Here is a 25,024-nt window from a genome sequence, read left to right on the forward strand (position 1 = left end):
AATACACAAAGGGGAGAATAGAGCACCACCTGAGGTAAAAAAAAAAAAAACAGGGGGAGGGTACAAGAAGCAGTCACCTTGGGGTATTGTGCTAGGCACACAACAACTCGACCTCTCTGCTCTGCCGGACCAATCAGGATTAAAGTATCAATAGAAGCAAAGAAAAAAGGGCCTTGCTTGTGGGCACTGCTTGTTTGACGGAACTGAACTTCTGGATGGGGAATCTTGGTAAATCTGTTTATTTGTCTAAAATTACAACATGTAAAACTGCAATGCGGTTCGGGACTGGATCAGTCCCTTCTTCAGGCAATACACAGTTTCCTTAGCATCTGTTGATACTGTTTCTATACAGGACAGACCTTTCACTATAGCTGAGCCAGGTAGAGAACCACACAGACGACTTTTGTGCCCATTTTCAGCTCAGTTTCAAACTATGTTTTGTATGACACTCTATCGTTTTAGAGTCAAATGTAGCTGATTATTGCCAGTGAGCCTGTTGGGATTTCAACATGCCCATGGTTCTGGTATCATGAATTTCCTCACAGGTTCCCTTTAATCCTTCAAAGTCAAGAGCATGAACACCTTTTGTTTGAAGGCAGTTGTACACATTCAATAGCTGTTGGCTGACAGCTATCTCTCCTGATTCCCTCCCGACTCCATAATACGCATTTGTTTCGGCTGAACGTGTATTCATTCGTGGAAGAAGAGAAATCTGCTTCCAGACACCTTCCGCAGTGACTTATTCCCTGGAAGACAAAAAGAACTAGGAGAAAATATTAACTTTGCCCAGTGTTTCTCTCCCTAACATCATCTGTCAGAGGCGAGTCAGGAAATGACTGAGAATAGATATTTTGGTAAGAATAATTCATCATTCCACTGATGATGATCCCATAGAAAATTTTAGCTTTATTCCCTGAGTCTCTTTCTTCAACTTAAAGATGTACTCAGGATGGTGTACACCATAAAATGTTCCTGGGTGTTCTGAGATGTTGATCAGGCCCCCAGAATGTCTTAGAACTCTACTTGCATATGAATATATTCCTTGTTTGTCATGCTCCTCCCTTTCAGATGTGACCTTTGTTGTATAAGACTTATGGAGTTGGGGGGTAGCTTGAAACTCTGTGTGCAACTTCTGTTTTGCCCAGATGGAAGACAGAGATAGCACTGAGTATCCCATAAAGTATTGCAGTGATCAGCCCTGCTTTAGATATGCAGCAAAAACAGTAAGATTCCTTGCATCCTGGAAAGAGAATCAATTTTCCGTTGCAATGAATTTGAGTAGATAGATAAGTCAGAAGTGTCTTTCAATATGACCTCCATCCAGTAGGTTCATAAATCTCATACATACATGTATATGGTTCTCATTTTCTACCAGTCTGCTTTTTTTTATCATGGTAAGTAGGGTTAAGTGAATCGAAATATCTGAAGTGGACTTCGATCTGAATTTCAGGAAAAATTTGATTTGCTGTGAATCAATTCTCCCTGAAATGGAGATTAAAAAAAAAAACTAACCTCATCCATTTGAATGCCATGCCATCTTGATTAAAGATCCTGCACAAAATCTCGCACGGTGGCGTATGACGTCACCGCACCGGCCAGCAAGATGACGTCATCACGCACCGTGAGAGATTTTGGCATGGTGTCTTCAATCAACATGGCCGCAGCGGCCTCTTCACACTCAAAAGGATACGGTGAGTAGTGATGGCCAGTTTGCATTGTTCGCCCGCGAACACATGCAGGCTGCCATCTTTTTTCACAAGTCCGGCGAGGCACATGTAAGCCCTTACCTGTGCCTGTGCACGAGCCGGTCTGAAAACAAGTGCGGTCAGCGGGAGCAGGCAGTTCCGAGAACAGACACCGGGGGCCTTCATCGGGCTGTTCTCGGAACTGCCTGCTCCCGGTGACTGCATTTGTATTCAGACCAGCTCGCGGCACAGGCACAGGTAAGGACTTACCTGTGCCTCGCCGAACTTGTGAAAAAAGATGGCAGCCCGCATATGTTCGCGGGCGAACAATCCGAACTGGCCATCACTGACAGTGAGTATTTTTTTTTTACCAAATTAACCCCTGAAAGCCCTCACTATTATTCTCAGATGCCGCGCTCGGCAATGAGCGCATCATCTAAAGGTTTCAATGATGGAAGGTGGCGCAATCACCGTTCCCCGTCATTGTACACGTTACTTACAAAGAAATGTACTTCGTGACAATGTAATTTATCAGAAAGCTAATTTCTTTGTGAATTTCGGCAAAGCAGCTGAATCAAATTTTTCAAAATTTCACACAACACTAATGGTAAGTAATGAACATGACCATCATCAAGGTTCGGATCTATGAATGATCTTCTTGGGCTGTTTTTTGTTCCACATCTTCCCACTCATAGTCTTCTATCACATTTGCCTTTTTTTGGATTGTTCTATTACTTGAATTTCGTTCTTGATCAATGACATAATAGACAAGTTCCACCAAAACATCCAGTGTCCAGATGACTCATGGGCATGATGAATTTATAGGTTCCTCATCCTATAGTATTACCACATGCTGACATTTAGCACAGACATCCTCATCTGCTGCTTGGTACTTTTCAAAACTTTAACATTTTCCTATCTTCCATATTTAGGTGGCTCAAAAGGAAGTGGGTGCAGAGTAACACCACAATGGATATGATGAGGCTGCAATACAACAGTAGTTTAGTTAGAATCAGCATACCAAAATTAAAACTCAAAGTACAAAAAAAATATAGATAATGTATGTTTAAAAATATGGGCTAAACAGCTGAGGGTTTTGTGCACTTCATGGATCCCTCGCTGCTCCCATGACATTGCTGCCCTATTCTCCACCACCTCTGCATTCTGGTCAAGTGAACATGTTCTGACAAAAAGGCAGTGTGACCACTTCAGTCAATTACTGGTTGTAGCAAAATTTATATTGTTGCATATAAATGGAATTATGGATGTAGGCCACATGAACTCATTTTGGGTGGGCCCAGTGTACAGTGCTTTTGCTTCTCATAAAAAAAAAAATTGAGTTGTCATAGTGAGAATACAAAAATGTATTGACAAATGCAAAAGACAAACCTTTTGTAAATGGAAAACCCATTTGGTGTAGTCTTCAGGTGTCATGCATACAATTAATATGGGTTCCATAAGGTCACCTAAAAGGAGATTTAAAAATTCTTGTTATATTTGCTTACTTCTAAAAGGACTTTTTAATTTGTCTCTAAGATTAAACCTTTTTCTAGACTACAAGATAACAAACATAAAGAAGGCATAGAATAGGAAATAAGAAGATATAAAAGAGGAAATTTCAGCACCCACTTTAGGATTGTAATACTGACTTGCTATGACTAAGGGACATGGTTGCCTGAAACGCGTGAATAATGTTAATGTTAATAAGAGCTATGAAATTGTATTTCCTCTTTTTCGCTGTATCTATGCAACCAGGGAGGGATCATGATAGGCAAACTGGATGTTTTATAGCATTGCTGTCCCTTTTCTAATAGAAACAGCCATCCGTGAAACACATGTGAAATAATACAGGTCCCCTGCAGCGTCAGATAGACAATTTTTCTATCATGGACCTATATACTGTATAAGCAAAGAGAAGTTGAAAATGGGCTCTCTGTTAAAGTATTTGCTGGAAATATAGCTTATTAAGAGGACATTATCTTGTTCCCCTTTACTTCCAATGAATTCAATAACTTATAGACAAAAACTTCAATAAATAGATATATAAACCCAAGGCCAGTCTTTTCCATCACTATATTGGATCTGAAACCAAATACAAGCATCTGGAATAATAGGTTTTTTGTGTAAAGAAAATGTAACCTCTTCATCCATTAGCATTCACACTGAGTGAACATTGAGCTTATTGCCTTAAGGGACCACTGCAGGGACAAGCTGTTTGACCAGAACTAACCAAGGCACCCTGCATCCCACATGAATAATACTCCTTGTGATTATTTCTAATGATACTTCAATATAAACCGCACTTAGGAATTTTTACTTAGTCAACTTCAGCTTACCTGTAATCTGGAACTCCAGGTGCCCATTCCAATTTAGGCTTTCCTCAATGTGAATAGCATTTAATGGCAGAGTACCCTGTGACATAATAATACATCATCTTAATCTTCTTTAAAAAAAAAGTATTTGAGACATAAAAATAATTCCAAGATTACAGCCTGCAGGAAAAAAAAAATCAGGATCCAGACAATGGTGGCCTATATTGTAATATGTAACATGCATTTGAAAGCAATGCCCATACCGGGTTATGCAGGAGTAAACATAGAAGAGGGTGGACCCTATGGTGAAGGTCAAGCTGGACTCTGTTATGGTCACTGAGTTTGTTTGTTTTTTGGAACCAAGAGAAAAAGAGCCTTGTGTTTGTTTCCCACTGTCATGACTCTTGAGTCTTTCTAAGCCAGGGGTGCACAACCCTTGATACCATTCTGTGCGGCCCCCAACCATCTGGTAACAGACATGTATGCCTATGTCTTGTGGCTGCTTACATGTATTTCTGCCATTAGATGGGAGTCCTTGAAGTGTAACTAGACATTAATGGTAAATAATGTGTGTTCAATATGCCATAAGTACAATATTTCAGTTGTTAATACACCTTTAAATTTAAATTTCATTGGTTCATTCTGGCAATGTGGCCCCCAACCAGGAAACGTTGTGCACCCCTGTTCTAAGCCCTTGTTTTCTAACAATAGTTCCTGTGGACAAGAGAGTCTATAGTCTCACCATCAAGGTATTTTGAGTATTTTGCATTATGTAGGTATCCTACAACATTTTATTTAATTATTCTCATGATGATGTTGATGGCCAAAAAAGTGATAAAAATTAAATGCACAGAATACAGAATTAGAGATGACAAATACATTCTAGACAAATATAATTTGTTATGAATTTCCCAAAAGATTCTAATTTCAGCAAATCCAGAATTTTTGTGATTCTTCCCATAAGAATTGGTCAAAATGGCAGCCACCATTTTACAGATCAGAAGACAGAGAAGACGGCATCTGCCACCAAAAAAACATGGTTTTTGGTCCAATTTTAAATCTAATGCAGTGGCGTCAATAAACAGGTTGTTTGTTACCACCAACTCCCATCCATTTACCCCTTGCCAGATAGGTCATGGTTACTTTGACAATACTAAAGCTGTATTGGCTTTAAAGAGCTTGAATGCGGCTGGATGGGAGATTCTAGAGTGTCATACATATCTTTCCAGGACATATCTGGACCAAATTTAAAGTGTAACTGTTGTTTCAGTTTGTTTCTAATTTAGTGTAGGGGTAGGGATGTAAAACACTGTGTAATATAAAGCACTTTTATTAGAAAAATATGTTTCTTTGTACTAGAAAATAGGGTGTAAAGAGTCTTGTTAGGAATGGTCTAGCTGAGCTAGGACAATCTGTCTTCAGTCTTAATCGTTCTACTGAGCACTGATGTCACCTGTGTATAACTATGTATGCTAAGTTATGGATATCTATTGTTTAATTTCTATGTCTCTGTGCAATATTTATTGCTGTGTGATGATTCTTGGATGATGTTTCATTTGATACTATAGTATACTGTCTTTGCATTTTTAAAGAAAAAGAGACATTGTATTGTTATAAAATAAGATGCTTTTTATTTGATCAATAAAAACGATTTGATTAAAAAAAAAAGAGTAAACTGCTAATGCAAACAAATCATCTATGATCCAAAGGACATCGGACAGTTACCCATGCTGTGTCTCCTCCAGGATGGCGCCAATCCCAACGCGCGTTTCGAAATGCGCGTTGGGGTTGGCGCCATCCTGGAGGAGACACAGCATGGGTAACTGTCCGATGTCCTTTGGATCATAGATGATTTGTTTGCATTAGCACTTTACTCTTTCATGTATTACATAATGGACTGATATATGGACTTGTATCCGCTGTATGTTTTCTCCAGTGATGTCGTTTTTATCTCTTGCGTCATATTCCTTTTAATCATGTTTGTGAAATATATGTGATTTTGTAATAAAGTATTCATTCATTATAAGTGGTCTGGCATTTTTTGTAGGTTTATATAGAATTAGTTTTTAGACTTGTAATCCAAGTGAAAAAAGCATATGGAGAAGCTAAATGAACAGCACCAACCTGCACCATGAGTTCCTCATGGATGCTTCAATTGTTGAAGAGAATAAAAAGAGTGAAGGCATATAATATATAATAGTCATAGATTATAGGGGGGTTACCTGATGTATTATTGATGTTTTGTGGGGATCAACAGAGAGGAATACTAAGTCTTCAGTGAATAACAGCATAATGCGGTCTTCAAAGTCCTATGAAATACAGTACATTATAATATACATTATTACATGGGATGTAATCAGAAAGCTCTTATACTTATGTTGCAGCATGGATCACTTCTCCTGACATGTAAGCAATTCTAGAGCATTTTTTCTTTCTTGTGTGTGTCTGAAGGGCTGACTCAAGTATTGTTTCTTCGAAGTTCTTTGTATCCAGTGTCACGCACCTATCCTTCCAGCAATAATAAATTGTACCTACCCCATCTATTGTATGAGCTGCTTGCACTTCTGATAAGTAGACGACGTGGCCCATGTGCTGGATGGCTTTCCCTTCCCATTTCTGGATGGGACATGACGTCAGATACTTAATGAGTTCTCTTTTCTTCCAAAACTGATCACAAGGAATCTGGCCGAAGACAATAATTGTGTGAATACAATGACTGCATAATTCTTGAAGTTGGTCTGGTTTACAAAAAGTAATTTTCCAGAGGATAGGTCATCAGAAAACCCCTTAAAGGTCATGGGGGGGGGGGGGGGGGCATCTGCCATTAAGGATCTTGATCTGTGAGCCTGAGTGGAAAGTGGCTACAAAGAGCCAAAGAGTCAAATCTACACCACAGGTTAATTTACGGTGCGTATTTGTATTTACTGCATAGCTTATCGGGCCCATTGCAGACATACTCTAAGGCCCTTACTCTGGAGGTTGCAACACATTGATGCACTGCACAGACAGATCATTGCTTTCCATGAGAACTGTGATGCTGCTGCATATAAATTAAACACTTACACACAAAATGGTAGATTATCTGTGGCTTTATTTTTTTTCTATTTAACCACTTCCCGTCACACTAACGCCGATAGGCGTCAGGACGGCGGCGCTCTCAGGTCTCAGCGACGCCTATTGGCGTCATCTCGTGAGACCCGAGATTTCCTGTGAACGCGCGCTCACAGGAGCGCGCGTTCACATGATTGTGCAGAAGACAAGTTGAACTACAGCCTGCCAGCGCTGATCATTGGCTGGCAGGCTGTAGATTTTTTAAATGACCAATCAATTAGGTGTATCAGTTGCTATTTTGTAAATAGCGTCTGATATACCTGCTACCTGCTCCTCTGGTGGTCCCTTTTGCTTGGATCGACCACCAGAGGACACAGGCAGCTCTGTAAGTAGCACCAAACACCACACACACACATTACACCCCCCCTGTCACTTATTAACCCCTTATTAACCCCTGATCACCCCATATAGACTCCCTGATCACCCACCTGTCACCCCCCCTGTCATTGATCACCCCCCTGTAAGGGTCCCTTATCACCGCCAGTTACTTAGCTACTTGTTAGGTAGTTAGCGCCCAGCCCACCGCACCGCAGTCACTGATTAGTCGCTGATTAGCGTCATCGCTGTCGCTAATCAGCACTAGTACTATATAGTATCTGTAAGTGATCAAGACTGATGGCAATCAGATCTATATCAGTACATTAGGGTCACCTTAGGCTCTACAAAAAAACGCAGACTTCGCCCGATCAGGCCTGATCTTGTGCCCACACTTGCGTTCAGTCCGCCCCACCACAGTGACAGAATTTTTTTTTTTCTGATAACTGCAAAAATACCATAAAATCGCTGCGGCGCTATAAAGATCACTTTTGAACTTTTTGGATCTTTATTAGCGATCGCAGCTTTACTTCGCAAGCACTCCTTTTTACTAGGCAGGTGTGCTCTTTTTCCTGGGTAGTCTCAGAGGAATACCCCCTAAATTTAGTTAGCCCAAAATGTCAAAGGGGTATTCCGCTGAAGAGGCCTACAGGATTCTGGCCCTGATGGATGAAAGCGATGGGGACGCCTCACCCGCTGAATCCAGTGGTTCAGAATATGAACCTGTAGACAGCAGTGGCACTCTGACCGCTAGTGAAGATGACGAGGTTGAGGTCCCTGCTATGGTCAGGCGTACCCGACCCAATGTCAGTGTTCTGCATACCCCGCGTGATGAGCCTCATTTGCAGCAGAGTGGTGCTAGCGCTGATCTTTTTTATGGTGCGGCATACACCAGCAGCGCAGCACATCCTGGACCTTCTACCAGCACTGCCGTATTCCCTGGTGAAGTGGCGAGCACCAGAAGGGCAGTTCAAGCTGGTACGGTGGCACGTGCAGTAACTCCCCCGTCGCAGCCACCACGTTCACAGGCCCGTAGAGCTCTTAATCTCCCAGAGGTGCTGGCAAACCCAAATTGGCAATCCCCTGCTTCCGCCGCACCCGTATTGCCCCCTTTCACCGCCCAGTCTGGCGTTCGCGTGGAGACAGCTCATTTAGGATCAGCCCTTGAGTTTTTTGAGCTGTTCTTCACCGCGGATCTCTATGACTTAGTTGGGGCAGAAACCAACCGCTACGCCACACAGTATATAACCGCCAATCCGGAAAGCTTCTATGCCCAGCCTTTCCGGTGGAAACCAGTCACAGTTTCCGAATTTAAAATATTTTTGGGCCTTATCCTCAACATGGGTCTAACTAAAAAAAATGTATTGCGGTCCTAATGGTCTAAAGACCCAATACATTACATGCCCATGTTCTCTGCTGCTATGTCCAGGGCACGTTTTGAGGTCATCATGCGCTTTATGCATTTCACTGACAATAAAACCTGTCATCCAAGAGGCCATCCTGCTTATGACCGGCTCCACAAAATTCGGCCCCTCATAGACCGTTTGTCATCGAGGTTTGCAGATGTGTATACCCCCAATCAGAACATCTGCATAGACGAGTCCCTTGTACATTTTACCGGGTGCCTTGGCATCAAACAGTACATCCCCAGCAAGCGCGCCCGGTATGGGGTCAAACTGTATAAGCTCTGTGAAAAGGCCACAGGCTATACATATCATTTTAGGGTCTATGAGGGAAAAGACTCAAAACTGGAGCCGGTCGGATGTCCTGACTACCTGGGGAGCAGTGGCAAGATTGTCTGGGACTTAGTGTCACCCTTACTCCACAAGGGGTACCACTTATACGTGGACAATTTTTACACAAGCATGTGCAGCATACGGGTAGGTTACCCGACACTGCTAGGTTTTATGTGTATTTCTCTTTAAGGAAGTTAGGCCTGCAGCAGGCAATGCAGATTCCAGTCAGCAGAGGGAGCTCCCAGTTCAGTATAAATAGGCAGGGCCTAGCCTAGGAAGGGAGTTCAGAAGTTTCTAGAGCCTGAGGAAGCTGAGAGAGAGAGACAGAGGCAAAGCTCAGAAAAGCAAGAGGTACTCAAGACAACAGAGGAGGTACTTTATAAAGATAAAACCAAGGATATACGCCAGAGCTAGGGTATTGGGCCTTGGAGAAGATTTTCTATGTTCCAGGATCAGTCAGGAATAGAGTGCAAGCCCCCTGTACTGCAAGTCCTGTGTTTAACACTCTGAAGTCACCTTGCTATGTCTATATTGCCTGCATCAAATGTACTGCAACAAACTGTCTGCAAAGGAACTGCGTTTCCAGCTATGCCCATGTATGATGACTACTAAAGTTTGAGTTCTGCTTTAACATCACGTGGTTCCTCAGTTATTCCTGCTATCAGCAAACGGCGTGCCACCGTTTAATTGGCACTGGCGTCACGAACATTTCCTATCATCACCTGCCCTTGCAGAGAGTCAGCCGTCTCAGGTTAGTGTCTATTGCACTACAACACCCAGGAACACTATTAACCCTAACTTGAGTACGCTGCACCTCTCTTTTGGCGTCACGAACAGGATACGCACGCTTTCTAGTGCAAGAAGCGTGAACTTTGTGCCTTATACAGTTGCCCTGTGACCAAAGTGACAAATTGCCTGTTTATTTAAAGTGGACTTTGTGAACTGAAAATCATACCAAAAGTGTTCCTAAAACCTCTAAAAAGCGCTGTGCAGTGTTGCGCTACCAAGAGGAAGAAAATCGCCACATTGGAGTGTGGTTTTGTGGACTTTTTACAATCCTGCTTGCTGTCAGTGAATGGACAGCGTTTTGCTAAAGATGGCCACTGGCCGCCTGGAGTAACGTTTCCCGCGCTGCTGAGGACCTTCGTGGGCGGATCCCTGCAAAGACACAGAGAATCCCGCCCCTCGTCATCATCGCACCGCCGCGGCCCTGCTTCTTCTACGTCACCGCGTACTCAGGACGTCCGGAATCTCTCGAGACTTGGACTGCGCAAACCCGGCGATACCGGTAAGAACTTGTAACCGGAGGGAAGGGGATTGTTCCGGCCCCTTTAGTCGCCAGCGGCCACATCGTAATAAGCTAACATGTCAGAACCGGGAGTGCCTGAGCAGCCGGCCCCGGGAGAGCTTGCGGCTCCTAATCATCCTACAGCCCCCAGCATGATGCCCTTTACCATGCCTTACTATTTCGGGGCCCAATGGTTCCCCCGCTACAGAGGAGAGACCCATACCCTAAGAGACTTTAAAGAAAAGTTGCTGGCATTATTCAAACTGTACCCCATAAATGCCGACCAGCAAATGGAAATCCTGCTAGCGCAGCTGGAGGGAGCTGCCCGCAGGGAGGTATTATCCTGGCCTGCTACTGAGCGGAGTACTCTAGAACAGATATTCACCCACCTCAGGGCCACTTTTGAAACTAGGACTGCCTCAGAGATAAAGATGCACTTCTTTGGCAAGAAACAGAAGTCCGGTGAGTCCCTCCGTGACTTTGCCCTATCACTTCAGGAGGCTTTAGGGGCTGTAATTCAGATAGATCCCAAAGAGGCTGATAACCAGGACCAGACCCTGAGGGAACAATTTATCAACGGGGTGTCTAGTGAACAAATAAGGACCCAATTAAAGATGCTGTCCGCCCAGCACCCTAACAGTACCTTTCTGGACTTTAAAGAACTGGCTATAAAAATTCTGGGGTCCGCAGTATCTCCTGAGTTGAGCACCCCACCTGAGTCATCAGCCTGCAGGCCAAAACCGCTTATCACTAACCGAGCTGAGGCCGGCCAAGCTGTTCAAGTGTCAACTACCGATACTATTGCCATGCTGACAGAGCAGGTAAATCACCTCACTAAAAGTCTAGAGAAAGTGTGCAGAAAAATAGAGGAATGGGAAAAACCCATAATGACAGAAGAAGAATTCCTGTCACCTCCTAGGCCGTTCCCACCTCCTTACCAAGAGACTCACCCCAGGGATCCTGAGAGGCGTAATAGAGATCGCAAGCGGCCCGTGTGTACATACTGCAAAAAGCTGGGACACACAGAATCCACGTGCTGGCAGTTAAACGGGCAACCCCTGAGGCTGAGGACCACCCCTCGGGAGGTAGAACACTAGGTCCAGAGGATCCAAATTGGATGCCACGTTATGTAGGATCCCATCCTAAAATCAATATAGAGATCAACGGGGTCCCCTTTGAAGCCCTATTAGATACTGGGTCTCAGGTCACTACTATTCAGCTACCCGCCTTTGAACGATTCTGGGACACCAACCAATTGACCCAGCCGCCTGAATCCTGGGTGGAAATTATCGCCAGCAATGGCAAACCAGTAAAGATTCATGGATACTGGGAACCCACCCTAAAGGTGGGAGAAGTAACCTTACCGCAACAGGGGGTGATAGTAGTACAGGCCGGCGACAGAGGAGGACATCCTGTCATTCTAGGCACCAATGTCTTCAAAAACTGTTATTCAGAAATACTTGCCGTATTACATCAGACTTTGCCCACCGCTTCCTCTGCATCCAGGAGGGTGATTCAAAAGACTATTACTGTGTTAAGTGCCCAGCAGAGGTTTGCTAATGGGAAAGGAGAAATTTGTACTGCCAGGATTAGTGATATTAAGCCTGTGACTTTGCCTCCTAATTCTCAAACTCTTTTATGGTGTCGTGCTGTCCTGGGAGTCCAAGGCCGAGATTATCCAGCCCTGGTAGAACCAATCCAGATGGAGGATTACCCTTATGTGAGAGCTGCCAAGTGCCTGGTGAACGTCTCCCAAGGTAAAGTACCTGTCCGTCTGATTAACCTGAGTGATCATCCTGTTGCGCTTACTAAGCATTGCCGTGTTGCCCGGCTGTCCCAGGTGTCCTTCCAAGACATCATTCGTCTTCCAGTGACAGAAAAGCCGCCAGCTGTAGTCAGCGGATGTTCGCCAGTGACCCAGCCACAAGTGCCCTGGTGGGAAGAGCTCCATGTGGGGGACGAGACTACCCCCCAACATCAACAAGAAGGTATCCTACAGCTGGTCAAAGAGTACCACCCGGCCTTCAGTAAGCATGCTACTGATTATGGAGAGGTGAGTGCCATACAACACACCATACCTACTGGCTCTCATCCTCCTATCAAGGAGAGATACAGACCCTTACCGCCTACTTCATATCAGACTGTAAAGGAAATGATCCAAGAGATGAAAGACTCTAATGTAATCCGGGACAGCCGTAGTCCGTGGGCTGCACCCCTAGTCCTTGTAAAGAAGAAGGACGGTGGTATCCGTTTCTGTGTGGATTATAGGAAAATTAATCAAATAACCCACAAAGATGCATACCCACTGCCCCGCATTGAGGAGTCGCTAACTGCTCTGGGCTCCTCTGCCTATTTCTCCACCTTGGACTTGACCAGTGGCTACTGGCAAGTACCCATGGCCCCTGCAGATAGGGAAAAGACTGCTTTCACTACTCCCATGGGCCTGTTTGAATTCAATTGTATGCCGTTCAGGCTATGTAATGCCCCAGGAACTTTCCAGAGACTAATGGAGCGGTGTTTGGGTCACAAAAACTTTGAAACAGTGCTGCTGTATCTAGATGACGTCATTGTGTACTCAAAAACATATGAGGACCATCTGAAACATTTGGCAGAAGTATTTGAAATCCTTATGAAATATGGCTTGAAGGTAAAGCCATCCAAGTGTCACCTGCTCAAACCTGCAGTAAGATACCTGGGGCATGTGGTAAGCGGAGAGGGCGTGCAACCTGACCCTGATAAGTTAGCGGCTGTCCGTAATTGGCCGGTTCCTACTACTGTCAAGGAAGTGAGGGGTTTCCTTGGTTTTGCCGGCTACTATAGACGTTTTATCCCCCATTTTGCTCAAATAGCTGATCCTATCCAGGAACTCTTGAGGGGGCAACCCAAGAAAAGTCCTAGAACTCCTGTGCCCATTGAGTGGAATGAGGAAAGAGAGATAGCGTTCCAATTGCTAAAAAAGAAACTGACCGAGCCTCCAGTGTTAGGTTATCCAGATTATAGCAAGCCTTTCCATCTTTATACCGATGCTAGCAAGCGAGGCCTGGGAGCTGTGTTAGCCCAAATCCAAGAGGGAAAAGAGAGAGTGATAGCATATGCAAGCCGCTCCCTGAAAGGAGCTGAGAAAAATGACCAGAATTATAGTTCCTTCAAACTAGAGTTCCTTGCATTAGTGTGGGCGGTGACAGAAAAATTCAAGGATTATCTAGCCGCCACCCCGTTCATTGCCTTCACTGACAATAACCCTCTGGCACATCTAAATACAGCTAAATTAGGGGCCTTGGAGCAGAGATGGGCCTCTCGCCTTGCCAACTATGATTTCTCTGTAAAGTATCGTGCTGGACGCACTAATGATAATGCTGATGCTTTATCCAGGCTTCCCACAGAGACAGCTCCTGATGATGTGCGAGATGCTTGGGAAGATGTAGAGATGCCGGCTTTCTATAACAAATTTGCTCAACAGGACCAGGCTCGAGCTACCCATGGCAGAGCTGCAGTTCCTTCACCCTCCAGTAGGCCTGATCCTAAAGAAGAAAGGTGGGTGAAACTACAGTCTGAAAGTAGAGTGCTGGGTGAGTTGTTGGACTTCATTACTAGTGGCAGAGCCCCTGAGAGGATTCGGCGTAAGAGTGCAGATCCTGAGCTCATCAAACTGTGGAGACAGCGCCATCAACTCTTCATACAAAAGGGCCTGTTACTACGGAGAAGCCTAGACCCAGTGTCCAACGAGAGAGTGCACCAGATTCTCATACCCCGACGAGATGCAGGTATGGTGTTGGAGATGTACCACAATCAATCCGGTCACTTTGGGGTCCAAAAGACTGAGGCTACTATCCGCCAGCGGTTTTACTGGGTGGGCATGAGAGAAGACATGGAGAAGTGGTGTCGGGAGTGTGTAGCCTGTGCCTTAAAACGAAGTGAGCACCATGATCAGAGGGCACCACTGAGACCCATTGTAAGTACCCGTCCTCTTGAACTTGTCGCCATCGACCATGTGAAACTGGAGCCTAGTCGCTCAGGGTATGCTTATGCCATGACTATTATTGACCATTTCACAAAGTTTGTTGTAGCAGTGCCTGTGAGAGACCAGACAGCCAAGACTACAGCCGAAATGTTCTGGAAGCACTTCCTCCTGCCCTATGGATGTCCAGAAAAGATCCTCACCGATCAAGGACCTGCTTTTGAGTCCCATCTGTTCCATGAACTGTGCCGCTTACACAACTGTAAGAAGATCCGGACAACGGCCTACCATCCTCAAGGTAATGGATTATGTGAAAAAATGAATCAGACCTTGATAGAGATGCTGAGGGCCGTGCCTCCTGAAACCAGAGGAGATTGGCCTAATCTGTTGCCACAGCTCATGTTCACATACAATCATACCATACATTGTTCCACCGGGTATACCCCTTTTTACTTGATGTTTGGGCGCCAAGGGACATTGCCTGCTGATCATTCATTGGACATACACGTACCTGATTGCATTAACCCATTACCTAACACCGACTGGGTTGCTGAACATCAAAGGCGATTGAATACAGCCAAAGCCATTGTTCAGGAACGTATGGACTATGCTAGGGACCGACAGCAGAGAGACTATGATCAAGCAGCCCATGCAGAACCCTTGACAATAGGGGCCGTGGTATGGTTAAAGAATAACCGCCGTACCAGTAAATTGGACAGTAAATGGGAGCGAAGTCCCTATGTTGTCACTGCGATCCCAAATGTTGGAACTCACACTTATGAGATCACCCGGGAAGACAAGGGATCCCAAATTGTACACCGAAACCGTTGAAGCTCTGCCTGACACCAGAACCTAGTGCCGAGAGTTCTGGATCTGAATATCCTGTGTCAGAGTCAGCAATACAGCCCGAGGATCCTATGCAGGCTGTTAGTAATCTGAGGTATGACGCTGATCCCATGCATTGGCTTCTGACACCTTGGTTGAACTTGCTGGTGCCTGCTCCGGCACCTACTGTAGCTTTACCTCCGGAAGAGCTGGTTCAAGATGCCCCGGATCCAGTTCCCCCTCTAGTGGATCTAATTGTTCCTGTTGTTCCTGACCAAGATCTCCTTGATGGAGACCCTCCTGTTGCTCCTCTCTCTTCTACCTCGTTGCTAAGGGAAGAGGAGACCCCTGTTTTGAGAAGGTCTACCCGGATGACCAGGGGACGCCCGCCAGTCCATTTAGGAGACTTTGACTATTCTGGTGGTGTCTCCTCCCAAACAGTTGCTACTGGTAATACCTTGCTGGACATTTGTGCGCAAGAATGGACTCCTCCACGTGAGCCCTTGCCTGTGATACACCCACAGGAAACCCCTGGGTAGTTCTGTTATTATGCTGCCACCAAAGACAAATGGACTAACCTGGTTCACCCCAAGTCCGCTGTGCCAGGTCAGCGGCCGTGCCTAAGAAGCAAGAAGACGCCCCTTTCCCTTGCTTCACTTATTTATGAAGTTACCAATGTTATGTTTTTTATGTGTGAAACAATTATTTATCATATTATAATGTAATGTCAATGTTATGTACCATGTTATGCCGATTCAGGAAGGTGTGTGTGAGTACGAGGCCTTACTCACGTTAAAGTCTGGGGGTGTGCAGCATACGGGTAGGTTACCCGACACTGCTAGGTTTTATGTGTATTTCTCTTTAAGGAAGTTAGGCCTGCAGCAGGCAATGCAGATTCCAGTCAGCAGAGGGAGCTCCCAGTTCAGTATAAATAGGCAGGGCCTAGCCTAGGAAGGGAGTTCAGAAGTTTCTAGAGCCTGAGGAAGCTGAGAGAGAGAGACAGAGGCAAAGCTCAGAAAAGCAAGAGGTACTCAAGACAACAGAGGAGGTACTTTATAAAGATAAAACCAAGGATATACGCCAGAGCTAGGGTATTGGGCCTTGGAGAAGATTTTCTATGTTCCAGGATCAGTCAGGAATAGAGTGCAAGCCCCCTGTACTGCAAGTCCTGTGTTTAACACTCTGAAGTCACCTTGCTATGTCTATATTGCCTGCATCAAATGTACTGCAACAAACTGTCTGCAAAGGAACTGCATTTCCAGCTATGCCCATGTATGATGACTACTAAAGTTTGAGTTCTGCTTTAACATCACGTGGTTCCTCAGTTATTCCTGCTATCAGCAAACGGCGTGCCACCGTTTAATTGGCACTGGCGTCACGAACATTTCCTATCATCACCTGCCCTTGCAGAGAGTCAGCCGTCTCAGGTTAGTGTCTATTGCACTACAACACCCAGGAACACTATTAACCCTAACTTGAGTACGCTGCACATGGCCCTCTTTCGGCACTTACATATAGTCGGAATTCAATGCTGTGGCACCGCGCGACCTAGTCACCGGGGCTTCCCCCATTGGCTCGTTAATACCCGACTTTGCACGGGGGAAGAGGGCTGCCTTGTGTGACCAAGAACTGCTCGCGGTGAAGTGGAGCGACAAGAGGGACGTTTACCTTCTGTCCACCATTCACGCAGACACGACAGTACAAATTGAAAGGGCAACTGAAGTCATTGAGAAACCCCTCTCTGTCCACGACTATAACCTTCACATGGGAGGGGTGGACTTCAATGACCAGATGTTGTCTCCCTATTTAGTGTCCCGCCGCACCAGATGCTGGTATAAGAAGGTGTCTGTATATTTAATTCAATTGGCTGTCTATAATAGTTTTGTTCTCTACAGTAAGGCTGGGAGAACGGGATCCTTCCTAAAATTCCAGGAAGAGATCATTTCGGAACTCTTGTATCCAGGAGGGTCCGTGCCCCAAGTCCCTGATGTAGTTAGCCGGCTACATGACAGACACTTCCCGAGTGTCTATCCTGGTACCCCAACTCAGCGTTCCTCAAGAAAAAGATGTTGTGTCTGTAGCAGGGCTAGAATAAGGCGTGACACCACCGTTTTTTGTCCTGACTGTCCTGACCACCCTGCCCTATGCATAGGGGAGTGTTTCCGCAAATACCACACACAGGTACACTATTAGTGTAGGGATCGCGTGACACAGGACAGACACACAGGGGTCTTAGAGCCCTTTAACACAGAGCTGCTACAAACCTCTCCTTTCACCTGGGACAAAGTGCATAATGTACTTCGCCATATGTCTAGGCGATTTGCGCTTTGCACATTGTCCCATGGGGAAGGAGAGGTTTATCCTCTAAAGGTAAAATAAAAAATCACAGGTAAGCAAAAAAGTTAATGTTCTGTTTCAAATGTTATATAAAGTTTATAAAAGTTGATGTTAATAAATTTATTGTGTTGCTGCCTGGTGAGATTTCTCCTCTGCAGTAAAAAAGATATGTTTGCCGAGACTTATGAGCTGAGGGGTGGTGTTCATATGCTTTGGCAAACACTTTGTATAAAAAATTAAAAAATTCTGGCAATGATTTATTCATCCACATCGATTGATGTGAATGGAGAAATCGGGTTTGCCAGGGCATACGGGCTGAGTGGGTTTGGATGTTGGGTGGAGCTCCTATGTCCTGGCAGACGCCTTTCCCCTCTTTTTTTGCACATTTTTTGGCAGAGATTTTTTCATTCACATTGATCGATGCGAATGAAGAAATCTGTGCCGTTCATTTTTTCTTTCAGCCCAGAGGTTGAACAGAAAAAAAAATCTCATTACCCGTATGCTCAATATAAGGAGAATAGCAGAAACTCCTAATGCTGGCCATACATGTAATGATTGCGGAGACCCTCAAATGCCAGGGCAGTACAAACACCACAAATGATCCCATTTTGGAAAGAAGACACCCCAAGGTATTCGCTGAGGGGCATATTGAGTCCATGAAAGATTTAACAATTTCCGCTAACTTGAACTCGCCATGCCCCTCACGGAATACCTTGTAGTGTCTTCTTTCCAAAATGGGGTCACATGTGGGGTATTTATACTGCCCTGGCATTTTAGGGGCCCTAAAGCGTGAGAAGAAGTCTGGAATCCAAATGTCTAAAAATGCCCTCCTAAAAGGTACTCATTGGAATTTGGGCCCCTTTGCGCACCTAGGCTGCAAAAAAGTGTCACACATGTGGTATCGCCGTACTCAGGAGAAGTAGGGCAATGTGTTTTGGGGTGTATTTTTGCATATACCCATGCTGGGTGAGAGAAATATCTCTGTAAATTGACAACTTTGTATAAAAAAATTGAAAAAGTTATCATTTACAGAGATATTTCTCACACAGTATGGGTATATGTAAAAATATACCCCAAAACACATTGCCCTACTTCTTCTGAGTACGGCGATACCACATGTGTGACACTTTTTTGCAGCCTAGGTGCACAAAGGGGTCCAAATTCCAATGAGTACCTTTAGGATTTCACAGGGCATTTTTACGCATTTGGATTCCAAACTACTTCTCACGCTTTAGGGCTCCTAAAATGCCAGGGCAGTATAAATACCCCACAAGTGACCCCATTTTAGAAAGAAGACACCCCAAGGTATTCCGTGAGGGGTATAGTGAGTTCATGTGAGATTTTATTTTTTGTCACAAGTTAGCGGAAATAGATTTTTATTTTATTTTTTTCTTACAAAGTCTCATATTCCACTAACTTGTGACAAAAAATAAAATCTTACATGAACTCGCCATACCCCTCACGGAATACCTTGGGGTGTCTTCTTTCTAAAATAGGGTCACTTGTGGGGTATTTATACTGCCCTGGCATTTTAGGGGCCCTAAAGCGTGACCTAAAACTTTTGCGCAAACCAATAAATATACACTTATTGGATTTTTTTTAATCAAAGACATGTAGCACAATATATTCTGACACAAACTTGTATAGAAATGTAATTATATTTGAACAATTTTACCAGAAAAAGTTAAAAATACACTTTTTTGGAGAAAATTGCGGTCTATTTTGATTAATATCAGAAAAACGAAAAATCTCAGCAGCAATCAAATACCACCCAAAGAAAGCTGTATTTGTGAGAAGAAAAGGAGGTAAAATTCATTTGGGTGCCAAGTTGCAATAAACCGTTAACGTTGTGGAGTGCCGATTTGTAAAAAAGGGCCTGGTCACTAGGGGGTATAAACCTGTGGTCCTTAAGTGGTTAAGTTGCATCCCCTTTAATGCATCTGAATTGAATCCGTTATTCCCCCTAGAAATGTATAAATACATTGATAAATAGGGGTTGCCATTTTCCTGTTAAAGAAGTAGGTCCCTACACAGACTGACGCTAGTAGCACAGATTGGACATTTCAGGGACACATTCCCAACTTGTAACACCCAGATGTCAATTTATTCATACATTTCTACTAAGAACGGCATTTCAGGACTGGACTAGTCCCTTCATCAGGCTTTACACAAGGCCTGTTGAAGGGACTAGTTCAATCCCAAAACTAGTTCAATCCCGAAATGCTACACTGCTAAATAAAAGCAAAAAAGATCATATATTTGGATCCTCTGGCTTCGGCACAAACCTGCCACAGGTTTCACACTGCATTGCACAATGTAAATTGACATGGTGACATGCTCATCCACCTTGCTTGCTCGGTAGCAGCCTCGTATTTGCTCTGTAGTGTACTGGCCCTTCAGGCGTCCTTATGGCTTGCTCCCGACAGACAAGAGTTTGGACACGACAGCATCAGTACTGAAAGCTGACCCATTAAAATCAGAGTTCTCTAATGTTCATCTAAATAAATCCTTGTGCCCCCTTACTTTTAAAAAAGTGATATATGAAAGGTTTTGTTTGGTGGGGACCAGAGTGCTTAGACCCCCCCTAAAAGAAGAGGATCATCTTGCACAGAGCAATGTCTCCCCCCTTGTCGCTGAAGATGAGCTCAATAGTAAGTCTATCAGTCCGTCTCGAGTGTGACGCCAGCAGCGAGGAGCACATCTTTCTTCTTGATTTAGTGGGGCCAAGTGCTGAGACCCCCCACCAACCCAAACCTTTGATATGTCACTATGACATACAGTATCAAAAGCATTTTAAGACTTGCTGTTGTCAGCAATTTTCTAGTTGGAAGACACTAGTATTAGCTTCATAGTAAATGGTACGTTTATCCAAGAATAAAGGAGACTCCGTTTTTTATTCCATTATTTTTATTCTTAGAAAACCAATTATTTTTTTTGCTATAGACTAGATGCATCAGTCACTTGTAGTTTATTACAGACTTTCCCCTGGGCTTTCTTGTCTGCAGGAATTTGGCTATTTGAGTGTAGAGAAATATTGCCACCTAGTGGAGTAACTTGGGAATGCATGAACAACATTTGAATTGCATTGCTCATACTACAGTAGCTACTGCAGTGTAGCCTAAAACAAAGAGCCAGCACCTAGAATCCACAGAAATCACCATTGCATGCACAGGAAAGACCAGCACGCAACGCCACATCTATGTAACTACTACTTCAAAATCACCATAGTTCCACTATATAGCAAATCACTAAAACAGGTAGTGGCCTCCCTCTTCTCTCATGTGATCTATAGATGATTTTATGGGATTTGTGTGGCATCAGCATGTACGTATTAAGTATTTATTGGATACTACAATACAGGGTGTTTATCCTATGTTCTCACTTGTATCACAAAATTTGATACAGAATTTCATTGGCAAAACACAGAGACATTATTAGGGTTTACCTAAGGTTGCTTTCAGACAAGAGATATTGATTTCCATTGTTCTTCTTCATTACGAGTTGTCTCCTGTGGAGTGGCGTCATAGTGTAATCACAAGCACTCGCTCCATTCAAGCTTAAAGGCGGGAGTGCCGGGTGTCGGACTCGAGCCGATCAGATATTAAAGTCATCAATAAAGATCACTGCACAGCCACTTTAAGGTAAGGCCACACTGTTAGGTTGATCATAAAAGAAGAAAAAGTAGAAAGGACAAGTACGACTTCTCCTCTTTTTTTTTTATCCACTCCTGGTCTTGGCTTCCAAAACTGCATCAGGAAACCTAACTGTGTGGCCGTACCCTAATACAAAGGAAGTTCAGTGACAGGCTCACTTAAATTATTTGAACCACTCATCTTTATTTGTGAACTCACCAGATATGATAAAATGCTGATGGGTGGAGAGACTGGAGAGTAGTGGGCATTTGCTTCTTGGATGTGCTTACGTAAAGCTGAAATCCAAAGACTCCTCTCGCTGGAGCTCAGACAGGACACTTGGCGTGGCTCTATCATTGGACCTCAACACAATGTAAGAAAAGACGAAGAAGTGTTAAAGAGGATTTTCAGATAAAGGTGTTTATGTTGCTCTCCTTCACGCGTACATAGCTTATATGAGAGAATGGAAATGGAGGCTGGCATGCTAGGGAGGTTGATCGGACATATAACCAGTATGCAAGATTGCTTCTAGGCAAGCATATCTCTGGTACCAAAAAGCGTCATCATAGGACAGCACACAAGAGTGACTACAGATCTACAGTAAGAAGCCCCAGGTGCTCTGTGTCCTTCCTTACAACCTCTACGCACATGCCCTGATGTATGTATATACCATAAATGTGTATATGCATAAAATACTTACCACTTATTTCAAAAGTATACCCAGTGTTAGACTGTTCACAGACCACACTCATTCCCGATAGAGGAAGAAAACCCTGAAAATTAAATAGGACACATCATAGCAGGGCTTCCAGGAGTGCAATATTAAGGACCTATTCTTAGGATAAGGCATCAATATCAGTTTGGTCGGGGTCTGACACCTGGCAACCCCACCGATCTATTTTTTTTTTGCAGGAGCCACCAGAATTAAGTAAAGTTTCTAGCCGGTAGCAGACAACTCCATTCACCGTGCCAGGTTACTCCAGAACACACTAGATTGGGAGCCCTTCTGAGGATTGGTCTTCAATATTTAATTTGGGAAAACCCTTTTAGGCTGAGTTCACACGGGCGAGATTTCCGCGCGGGTGCAATGCGTGAGGTGAACGCATTGCACCCGCACTAAATCCTGACCCATTCATTTCTATGGGGCTCTGCACATGAGCAGTGATTTCACGCATCACTTATGCACTGCGTGAAAATCGCAGCATGCTCTATATAGTGCGTTTATCACGCAACGCAGGCCCCATAGAAGTGAATGGGGCTGAGTGAAAATCGCAAGCATCCGCAAGTAAGTGCGGATGCGGTGCGATTTTCACGCATGGTTGCTAAGATGACAGTCTATTCACTGTATTATTTTCCCTTATAACATGGTTATAAGGGAAAATAATAGCATTCTTTAATACAGAATGCTTAGTAGAAGGTCAATTGAGGGTTAAAAAAATAAATAATAATAACTCACCTCCTCCTCTTGATCGCGTAGTTGCCGATCTCTTCTTACTTCTTTAATCATGAGCTGCCGGCTAAAGGACCTGTGGTGACGTCACATCACATGGTCCAATCACATGGTCCATCACCGTGGTGATGGACCATGTGATTGGACCATGTGATGATCTCAGTGACGTCACCATAGGTCCTTTGACAGGTCCTGAAGAAAGAACAGGAGACTGGCAGCTATGCGATCAATTGGAGGAGGTGAGTTAATTATTTTTATTTTTTTAACCCTCAATTGACCTTCTACTAAGCGATCTGTATTAAAGTATCTACACACCACCGAACCCAAACCTGAACTTCAGTGAAGAAGTTCGGGTCTGGGTACCACATTCAGGTTTTTATCACACGCGTGCAAAACGCATTGCACCCGCGCTATAAAAACTGAACAACGGAACGCAATCGCAGTCAAAACTGACTGCAATTGGGTACCTACTCGCGTGGGTTTGCTGCAGTACACCCGGGACGCATCCGGACCTAATCCGTCAAGCCCGTGTGAACCCAGCCTTACAGTCCTTCCTCTGAGACAGAATATGCAGCAGTGCCAACTTTCGATGAAAAGCAGCCGAACGTGTTGACTTCTAAGGGTTTCTGACTGTCTGATTTTGGTATCAGAAAGAGCTGTTATTGTAACAAGATATAAAATTAGTGAAGCATGCAGGTTCAGCTAAGGCCTCTTTTTCACACTTGTCCGGATCCGTCGTGCACTCCATTTGCCGGAGGTGCCCGCCGGATCCGTAACACCGCAAGTGAACTGAAAGCATTTGAAGACGGATCCGTCTTCAAAATGCGTTCAGTGTTACTATGGCAGCCAGGACGCTATTAAAGTCCTGGTTGCCATAGTAGTAGTGGGGAGCGGGGGAGCAGTATACTTACCGTCCGTGCGGCTCCCGGGGCGCTCCAGAATGACATCAGAGCGCCCCATGCGCATGGATGACGTGATCCATGCGATCACGTCATCCATGCGCGTGGGGCGCCCTGACGTCACTCTGAAGCGCCCCGGGAGCCGCACGGACGGTAAGTATACTGCTCCCCCGCTCCCCACTACACTTTACCATGGCAAACAGGACTTTAGCGGCCATGGTAACCATTCACAAAAAGCTAAACGTCGGATCCGGTAATGCGCCGAAACGACGTTCAGCTTAAGGCCGGATCCGATTTTTGACCGGAGCAAAAAGCGCAGCATGCTGCGGTATTTTCTCCGGCCAAAAAACGTTCCAGTCCGGAACTGAAGGCATCCTGATGCATCCTGAACGGATTTCTCTCCATTTAGAATGCATTAGAATAATCCTGATCAGGATTCTTCCGGCATAGAGCCCCGACGACGGAACTCTATGCCGGAACAGAACAACGCAAGTGTGAAAGAGTCCTAAGGGTACTTTCACACTAGCGTTTTTCTTTTCCGGCATAGAGTTCCGTCACAGGGGCTCTATACCGGAAAAGAACTGATCAGGCATATCCCCATGCATTCTGAATGGAGAGTAATCCGTTCAGGATGCATCAGGATGTCTTCAGTTCAGTCATTTTGACTGATCAGGTTTTATCTCCGGCGAAAAAAACAGAAGACTGGCCGAAATGCCAGATCCGGCATTTTTCCCCATAGGAAATACCATTCAAAATACCGGAATGCCAGATCCGTCCTTCCAGTCTGCGCATGCGCAGACCGGGAAAGCGGTGAAAAAGACTACAAGACGGATCCGTCCATCCGCATGACAAACGGAGAGACGGATCCGTTCTTGCAATGCATTTGTGAGACGGATCCGCATCCGGATGCGTCTCACAAATGCTTTCAGTCACATCCAGATCGACGGATCTGGAGGGCAGTTCCGACAACAGAACTGCCCGCCAGATCACACTGCCGCAAGTGTGAAAATAGCCTTAGTATTACTGCATCAATAAGTATTACTGGGTCTCCATAGTTCTAGGAAGTTGGCTGCTACCAAAGATTTCATTAAATGGTAATGACACTAAAAGTGAGGCTAGATGTAGCGGCCAGGTTCAGCGGAAGCATATCTGAAAAACCAGGGCGACATGCAATTCAGGGTTCTTGAAAGATCGCTTAGATCTGTATGTTGTTTGCTGCTAAAACTTGAGCTTTTTGAACACGGCTTTTACTTGGTCTTAGTCCAGTATTAATAGTCCAATATAAAACCATAATCAGTTCACAAGGATCATTTATCTGTTAAATTATTCTTTACCTGATAAATAAATCTCCTCTCCTGGTGATCCATGGAAAGAATTAACACGTGCAGAGGAAACAGAACCATGAAGCATTCTGACATCTCCTGTACAGAAGACATACATATATACAGTAGGTGTTAGCTTAAAGGGGTTTGTCCT

The 25,024-nt window shown here is 44.5% G+C and overlaps 1 protein-coding gene across 1 annotated transcript in view; it reads right to left on the minus strand.

The window, feature by feature from the left end:
• Positions 1-2,365: 2,365 nt before the first annotated feature.
• The window catches only part of LOC120997064 (probable pleckstrin homology domain-containing family N member 1), a 94,671-nt gene continuing 72,012 nt past the window's right edge, over positions 2,366-25,024 (minus strand). The window contains exons 5-12 of the mRNA XM_040426976.1: positions 24,883-24,969; positions 21,900-21,972; positions 21,419-21,561; positions 6,533-6,679; positions 6,220-6,306; positions 4,022-4,097; positions 3,075-3,151; positions 2,366-2,669 (exon numbers count right to left, since the gene is read on the minus strand). Of these exons, the coding sequence (XP_040282910.1) occupies positions 2,601-2,669; positions 3,075-3,151; positions 4,022-4,097; positions 6,220-6,306; positions 6,533-6,679; positions 21,419-21,561; positions 21,900-21,972; positions 24,883-24,969 (759 nt within the window). The 3' untranslated portion in view covers positions 2,366-2,600. The remainder of the gene's footprint in view (positions 2,670-3,074; positions 3,152-4,021; positions 4,098-6,219; positions 6,307-6,532; positions 6,680-21,418; positions 21,562-21,899; positions 21,973-24,882; positions 24,970-25,024) is intronic.

This window comes from Bufo bufo, chromosome 1 (genome assembly GCF_905171765.1).
Source record: "Bufo bufo chromosome 1, aBufBuf1.1, whole genome shotgun sequence".
In the NCBI taxonomy this organism is placed as follows: Eukaryota; Metazoa; Chordata; class Amphibia; order Anura; family Bufonidae; genus Bufo; species Bufo bufo.